This window comes from Mus caroli, chromosome 10 (assembly GCF_900094665.2).
Source record: "Mus caroli chromosome 10, CAROLI_EIJ_v1.1, whole genome shotgun sequence".
Classification (NCBI taxonomy): domain Eukaryota; kingdom Metazoa; phylum Chordata; class Mammalia; order Rodentia; family Muridae; genus Mus; species Mus caroli.
This window is the reverse complement of record NC_034579.1, coordinates 9,841,723-9,850,308: the sequence shown is the minus strand read 5'-3', so window position 1 is coordinate 9,850,308 and position 8,586 is coordinate 9,841,723. Positions and strand designations below refer to the sequence as shown.

The following is an 8,586-nucleotide window of genomic DNA, read 5'->3' as shown; positions in this document are numbered from 1 at the left end:
ATAGGACACTTGCAATAGGCTATGCAGACCCAGCAGGCAACAGGGCCAGTGTTGTGGCCTGGTTATGAGGGTTTGGAACCCGACCAAAGCCTGGCCAACGACAGCCTTTGTTGAATCTCATGGCAAAGCCTCCTTACTAGCCGTTATTGATATGTGGTGTTCGGCGTGGAAAAAGTCTACTTGGAAATCAGGTGCGAAACAATCACTCAAGCCTACTTTTATTAGCTCAGCGGACAAACATGTAGGATCCTAAAGATGTCAAACTTTCACCACAAGCCATGCCCGCCTGATCCATAAAAATACCATCAGCCATCGGGCCTTTCCTCACTACACACAATTAGTGCCCTGTGGAGGAAGGAAAGAGCTGGCCGTTGTCTGCACGGATGAAGTCAACGCAGTCTCGTTCCTTTGCCAAAAGCCAGGGAAATCAATTGCTGACGTCTCCTCTCCTCAAGCCTCCTGGAGGTCAGCGGCTGTGGAGCACCCTGGCAGTGCCAGCTTTGGTTTCACCGGAGCTTTCAAAACACAGAGGCGTCACTATTTTTAAAACAAATGAAAAAAAAAAATTAGTCTTAGCTTTTGTTTTTACCTACACTCAAGGGGTGGTGCCTAAAACATTTTTAAGATGTCTCCATGGAAACGCGTGTCTGTGTCCCCCACCCCCACCCCCACCACAATGCCTTGTATTTTGTGGGCAATAATCATCAGCATTGAGTTCAATGTCCTATTATTACCACAGGGCGCTTGTGATGTCAGAAATAGCTTGGACCATTTTTCCACCACGTTATTAGTTATACTGAAATTTACATGATTTTTTTTTTCTGAGAAGGATGTCAAGAATGAAAGTACTCAGTTTTAGATCTTTTCATTTTTTTTTTATTGACTGTGCTGTTTAAAATATTCTTACCAAAAGTTATGAATTTTGGAACACATAATACAGAGGAAAAATGAAATCAAATAATTTAACAGCTGCTTTGAATTTATATATTTAATCTTCCCTCCCTTCCATCAGTGTCCAATGGTTTTTCTTATTTAAAAAAAAAAAAAGTCAACTTCTTCCCCCACAGACTGATCGCTCACTGCTACGGGGAGAGAGAGAGCCAAGTCCACAGTGACTAAATCAGACATCTTAACCAAGTGCGCAAACTTTATGTCACCTGTAGAGTCTGCTGGCCTTTATCTACCTCTAGGTGAGTAAGCAGCAAACGAAAAGACCGCTCTGTTACCCTGAAGAAGAGCGTGCTAACTAGAAGGCAGCAGTGGTGATAGGGGCAAGGCAGGTACGAAAAACTGTCCGTGGAGGAGGGTGTGGCTGGGTGGGAGAGCTCTCTCACAGCCTGTCCAAGGTCCCCTATACAGGAAAGGTGACCGAAACGGTCTAGTTTGGAACTAGACCTAGGGTGGAGCTAGCTTCACAGGGCTGGAGGGAATTCTCCTCAGGGTTACCTGAGCCAACTGGTTGAACTGGAACACCAATGCGCCTTGCCTTTAAAGCAAATCAATAGTTACAGAGTGGGAGTGTCGATGCGGAGAGGCAGCACTCTATGCATAAATACCGAAGTGCTTCCGGGTAAAGGACCCAGAGAACGTATGACGTAACTTTAAAACAAAAAAACAAACAAACAAACAAACAAAACTGAAGAAAGGGCTATGATGTAGCTCAATTGCCTGGTGCTTGCCTAGCATTTTATGAAGCCTGGAGACTGATTCCCCAGCACCTACAAACCCAGCAAAAGTAGCAATCACCTATAATGCCTGCACGCTAGACAGGCAGGAGGGTCAGAAATTGAAGGTCACTCTCAGCTATATATTAAGTCTGAAGTCAGCCTGGGCTACAAATAGGGAGGGAGGGTCCTTAGAAAAACAAGCCATCTTGCCTACATCTGGGTCGCTGGCTGTTTTCTTCACATTTCAAGTGTAAAAGTTGGGAAGTGCAAAGATATCTTGACATGACTTTTCATCGCTGATTGGACCCAGTAAACTGGGATACTCCAGCAGCTTAGATGTGACAGTTTCTCCCCAATTTCTCTTGTCAGGGCACGTGGCTCTACAGGCTGTCTATGCCCTATGCCTTCCTAACTATCTCATGCACAAAGTACGATTCTTTTTTGGTCCGTTCAGCAAGCTTTTGAGGTGGGCCTCCGTGTTCTACACGACAGCAGAGCCTGCTGGAAGACACTGAACACACACAGTTTTGCTATGTACATGTCTATAGCTCCTCACCGACATGTGGACGTGGCTTTTGAATTCTGCACATTTGGTGTCTATGACATCTTGAGGTGGCAACACTAATCCCTAACTACAGCAATCGATCCACAGCGATTTTTCCACAGGAAACTATGCCTGCGTGCAAAAGCTCTTTTGTCAGTGACTGGAAAGAGAATTTTAAAGGTGGTAAATGGAAATGAAACCATTCAGCCCTGCTTAGGAACTAGGAAATGCCTCTTAGCCATCTGTTAAAACCAGAAAGGGAAAACATGCACACTGTCTTATTTTCTGGTTATCTCTCTGCTTCCTGAGCAGTTCTTGTCTCTCGGATGAAATAACAGCCACATGTTTCTGGCTCTATGCTTTTACCTTTATTATTATTATTATTATTTTCTCCCTAAATTCAAACTAAATTCACTCTCAAAGGTTTATCATGAGCTCATTGGTCGTAAGACAGCCAGAATAATCTGATGGTTCTCTACAAGGATAAGATCTCAGGTTCTTTCGAGCACAAATAATTCCCCCAAATGATATGAAGTCAGTACATATAATGATGTCTGCCTGCAGGAGAGCACGGAAGCCAGGAGTGAATTATGACCAACTGCAAAAAGGAACATACTAGTCAAGGCACTAAAACTTAATGAGAAGAGAGTCTTTAAAGTAGCTAAAACCGAAGAGAAGGTGCACAGACCATTATTGTAAATTTAAAAATCCTGCGTACTCTTCGCTCATAAACCTTCTGAAATGCTGTTAAAAACACACGCGCGCACAAAACCACGCAATTATAAATCCTCTGAAGCATGTAACTGTGATTAGCTGCTCCCCCAGGCAATATAAAAATACTACCGCCACAATCACATTCCAGCCTGTAATGTAATTCAAAACAAACAAGTCGGAGACAGCGCTCAAATGGCAGAGTCAACAAACACAGCCGCTTTGCATCAAGGACTTGAACGCGCTGAAGAAACTGAGGCTGCGCTGGCACTGGCCTTGTGGTGGAACAGCGAGGCCCCCTTCTGGGCAGAGACGCACACTGCGCCCAGGACGGCGCGGAAAAGCCGCACCTTGCTCCAGTGACCCTTATCAGAGATTTTGTTAAGAGGTCAAATTTTTAGATACTCAATTTAAGCTTCATCATCCGCATTTGAAAAGAGTAATAGCTTTGTTATTTCGGATTCAATGGATCGTTTTATTCAATCTTGTAACCATCATTTCTGCATTCTTATTCCGAACAGCAACTGGTTCTAACTGGGGCGTTGGCGGGGGAGGGGGAGGGCTGGTGGTCCCTACATAGCTCAGGCCTTGAGTTCATGATTCGTTTGCCTCGACTTCCCCAGTAGTGGGGCTGCAGTGTGCACCATTATGTCCAGCAGTAAGTGTCATCCTCCAGCAAGTTATATAACGGACTATTTTCATTTCTTGCTCTGAAGAATATAAGGTCTTTGTTTTGAAAGTAAGGGAAGAAATGGACATTAAAGTAGTAGCTGCTCCATTGTAAGGAACTACTCCACTTTCAATTTTCTCCTTTAGAAATGTTATGTGTGTGTGTGTCTGTAGAATTGTGTGCACATGTAAGTGTCGGTACCCACAGAGACCAGAAGAGGGTACTGGTTCCCCTGAAACTAGAATTAGAGGTTGTAAACTGCCCAGAGGTGATGCTGGGAACCGAACTTGTATCCTCTGGAAAAGCAGTACCTATTTTTAACTCCTGAGCCATGTGTCCAGCACTCACTATTTAAAGTCTATTCCTCTTGAAAGAGGGCATGAATAAAACTTTATTGTAGCAATATGCTATGATATTTCTAAAAATGACTCAAACACTTGCTTTATAAGCATCTGTTTTATCTGGATACTCTTTAAAATTGTTCTAAGGTTGGGGAGCTACCTCGGTCAGTCAAGTGCAGGAGGACCTGAGTTCAATCTCCAAAATTCACATTTAAAAGAGAAGAGGGAGGGAGGGAAGGAGGGAGCGTGGTGGTGCATGCCTGTAATTCCTGTACTAGAGGCCACAGGTGGAGCCTGGGCATTCCTGGCCAGCCTACCTAGCTGAATGGTAAATTTCAAGAAATCTTCTCTTTCAAAAAAAAAAAAAAAAAAAAAGCAGGAAGGAGTGGTGGCCCTGCATCTAAGGATCAGCACCTGAGTCACCTCTGCCTCCACACCCACATGAACCCTGGACATGCCTGGTCATGCATATACAAAGTCAATACAAGTCAGGACAAGCCCGAGTGTGGAGTCCCGTGCAGGACCCGGTTTGAGTGCACTCAGTAAAATGTCAAAGCTTTCTCTCTTTCTTCTACTTCCTGTTTTGATCTTGATCAATCTTCCAAAGATTTGTCCCTTTTTTTTTTTTTGGCATGTGTAGGTGTGTCACGGTGTCACGTGTGATGTGCCTGCATCTGGGTTAACATATGAACATGTGACGCCTAAGGTTGACACCAGGGTTCCTCCTAGATCTCTCTTCACATGAATTATCGAGTCACTATCTCTCATTTGACCCCAGAGCTTGCTTTGGAATCTCAGAAGCCCATCTCTGTTTTCCAAGCACTGGAATCACAGGCAGGCCACCAAACCACCCACCTGGCACTGATGGGGACCCAATCCTCATGGTTGCATGGCAAGCATTTCACCACTTGGCCCTCTTCACAGCCACAAAGAGCTTCATTAAGCCAGAGCTAACTAAGGCTGTGGGGGAAGGGCGGGCGGGCGCTGCTTGCGGATCTCTGGGACCTCAACCTTAATCCCTCCCCTTCCTGGAAATAGTCTTTCAGCTGGGTGGAAGAGCTAACGGGTGTTTACATTGTCAGACATTTTTAAAAGGGCTAATTTGTTCCTTTAACAGAGCAAATGACGAGCGACACCATTTTTACACACAGTAATAACATATAAACGTGACCAGCGACGTCAGCGGCTCTCGGTCAGGAATTCTGTCCAGGTCTCCAAAATGTACTAGACTTTGATCATTACAGAATCAGGATTTCTGACAATCCTTTTTCCGAACTTTTGATTTTGGCGCTGAAAGGAAAAAAAAAAAAAAAAGTCAGCTAAGTAAAAAGCCAGGGATAGGAAGTTTCCGTCACACCGAGTCGTGTTTAAGTGAGACACTCCACCAGGAGAAAACTCACCATTTGGGTTCTCCTGTTTGTAGAAGGTCTTTAGGAGCTCCACAGCCTCCTCAGCTCGGTACCCAGGGATGCACTGATGAAGGGAGGAACATGAAGTGAGCGTCGGCCATGACTAGATGTGGGTTATGTGTCTCCACAGTGGGATATACACAGTTACAACGACATACGGGGACTCCACACTGTGTTCATTACTTGGGGCAAATAAAAGCACGAATAAGGACATACATTTCCAAAAGAATGGGCACCCAGCCTGAACCAAACATCTCAACCACTAATAGTAATCACTTAAACTGTAGTGTAAGCACTACGCTAGAGAGCAGTACTTAAACCCTCCGTGCTGGGTAACTGGACTTGAGGTTTGATGTAGTGATTAAATGAGATGCTGAACAGGTGCTCATAGTTTTACCTGCTATATTTCTCCAACCATGGGTTGCTCTATGCCTTGGACTGGTAAACTATTCTTAGTGGAACGAATCGCGTCCACAGCTAAGAATGACAAGCCAGTGTAGGGTAAAAGGGCCAAAGCTAAAACACCCTGACCCTGACTTGACCCCAGCCCAAGCCTGGGGACAAGAAACAGAATCCCACCAGTCCCGGAGCTTGTCACAGAAAACCACCAATCACTGAGCATGAAAACCTTGGGAGAAACCACCAATCCCTGAGCTTGCCACAGAAACCCGCCAATCCCTGAGCTCACCCCAAGCTCAGGACTTGAAAACCCACGAATCCTCACCCTGGAAAGCTCCACCTTGGAAAACCCTGGCCCGCCCCGCCCCCAAGAAACCCTGTATAAACCCTGCCTCCTGCTTAGGCAGCCACCCTCCGGGGTTTTTCCCTCTCAGTAAATCTCCTGAGTGAGGTGTGTTGTGTGATGTGGTTTTGTAGTATTCCTTGGCTCCTCGTTGACAGAGCAGAGCTCTAACACATTCGCTGAGGAAAGCAAACCCTGGTAGAGCACATGAATAAGCATCTTTTTTTAAAAATAACAGGTCCACAGGTTTCCCTGTGAACTTTATTCTATATCATGTTATAGTATATTATTGCATGCCATACTATATTTAAGGAAACTATAATTCTGATGTAAGATCCCATGTCCATTTTTGTCCTCTGTCCCATGAGCCGAAACAAAAGGAAGGAAGAGAACAGAGCATCCAGAAGCCGAGCATGCTAAGGCTTTCGAGGCTAATGAGACCTTAGAACATAACCTGGCATTCATTTTCCACTGACTCAACATGGCCATGTGGATGAACTGAAAACAAACGTCTCTGGCTGAGGAAGAGTGACTACATACACTGAGACACAAGACAGAACATGTCACCAACATTCGTGCATGAGTGCATGCATGTGTGATGTGTGTTAAGTATATGTATAGGCACCCCTGAGCACAAGTTCATTGCCTGTTCTCACCTTGCACCTTACCGAGACAGGCTCTCTTGTTGTTTGACATTAAGTATAGCGGGCTAGCTGGCCAGGACCCTTCTTGTGTCTGCCTCCCATCTCAGCACAGGCCCCCTGGATTTCAGATACCCACATCTGCATCTGGCCTTCAGTGGGATCTGGGGATCCAAATCCAGGTCCTCACGCTGCATGGCCAGTGCTGTCTCCTTAGCTCCTCACCTACAGTGATACCCGCAATGTCTGCTACCCAGGGATGTATCTTAGCTTTGTTTAGGAACTCTGAGAAATTGCTTAGGTTCTTCTCATAAAGGAAGTACCATGTGTACGGAGCCAGCAATTTGTGCTATACAAACAATGTCTGGGTGGCTCTTAGAAATGAATGGAAAAATGAAGTCACTTTACGAGAGACCTCTTTAATAACTGGCCTCACTCATTCTCATTCACCCTGTTGCAGTTTCTTCCTGATGGGATGATAAAGGCATCTATTCTTAAATACACCAGTAGCTAGGAAAGTTTATGCTTAGCTGGAAGAATTCAAGGCAAAGAATCTTAGAAAATGTGCGCTGCACAGGATCAGGGTTCTTTAAGTCCTCACATAGCCTATGAACACTTGAGACCCTCAAGAGGAACTCCAGAATTTATTGAATCTTATTCCTTTTTGAGTATAATGCTTTGGGGTTAATCCTCCATCTTGGAGAGTGAACGGCATGAATCCTGACATGCAGATTCCTAATGCTTATACTTTCAACGTGAAACATTCAACAGTGTGGCAAGGAAAGTAGAATTTCTAACAGATGAAAGACATGTAGGCTCTCTGGTCTGGGAGCATGGGGGTCTCATCATTAAAACGCACTAGAAGGCACTAAAAGACATCAAATAGTGAAATTAAAACGATAGGTAGATGGTAGTAATGGTATGTGGCATAGCATTGAAATTTGTCCCGAAATACTGTTGGCTGTGACGAGTATCCCAGTGAACAATGTAGGCCAAGGTCCGTCATCACACCACAGAGCTGGCACTACTTGTCCCAACAGAGAGAGTGTCTCTAAGCCCACACAAGGTGCTGGTGAGCTCTGTTCAGGGAAGGGACGCAGATTTTCTCCCAGTGAGATGTAAAGAACGCAACCCCGGGGCCCACGGTACTGTCTGATTCTGTCATGGGTTCTCGGACCACTGACCACACACAATTAGCAAGTCCGTCAAGTGATAGGTAAAACGGGGCATGGAGGGAGGAAGGGAGGAAAGAAAGAAGGAACAGAGAGAGGGAAGGAAGGAAAACACAAGTAGACTGTATTACCTGAAACGGTCTCCCAGTATTGGGTAGGTCAGCAGAGGCAATGTTTAGGACGGAACCACAACCACCAAACCGTTCATTCTGACAGCCGTAGACGACCAGCGGGATTTATAGTACAGAATTAAGGTCCTACACGGATGTAAAGAACCATGGCAAGCACAGGCTGAGATGAACTACCTTGGGAAGCTCAGTCCAGACTTCAAAACAATTAGAGTTTACGGTTGTATTTAAAATAACAAAACCCAGTTATGCAAAAGAAGAGAAAGAGACTTTATGTATGTAGAAATTAAAAATCTAGCAGTCAGTTGGCTCAGCTGGTAAAAGCAGTTGCCATGCAACCATGACAACCTGAGCTCGATGCCTGGGACCTCCTTAATGGTGGAGGGGGAAGACCTCAGGCTTGTCCTCTGAGTTCTGCATGAGCCACGACATGCGCTTGTCATTATAACAATAGTAAAGAAATCAACCAACCAACCCTAGTAACTGCAAACAGAGCAGAAGCCGAGTGTTTCCGCTTCACATGTGTACTGGTTGGTTTTGTGTGTCAACTTGACACAGCTG

General features: G+C 45.1%; 1 protein-coding gene across 2 annotated transcripts in view; it reads right to left on the bottom strand.

Annotated features, from left to right (window-relative positions):
• Positions 1–226: 226 nt before the first annotated feature.
• Positions 227–8,586, bottom strand: part of Adat2 (adenosine deaminase tRNA specific 2) — a 17,921-nt gene continuing 9,561 nt past the window's right edge. Inside the window, exons 4-6 of one of the 2 annotated variants that reach the window (XM_021174774.2) lie at positions 8,029–8,135; positions 5,334–5,406; positions 1,061–5,223 (exon numbers count right to left, since the gene is read on the bottom strand). In XM_021174774.2, the coding sequence (XP_021030433.1) occupies positions 5,180–5,223; positions 5,334–5,406; positions 8,029–8,135 (224 nt within the window). In that variant the 3' untranslated portion in view covers positions 1,061–5,179. Of the gene's footprint in view, positions 538–1,060; positions 5,224–5,333; positions 5,407–8,028; positions 8,136–8,586 lie in introns of those variants that run through there. The other variant, XM_029482678.1, reaches the window with a different exon arrangement.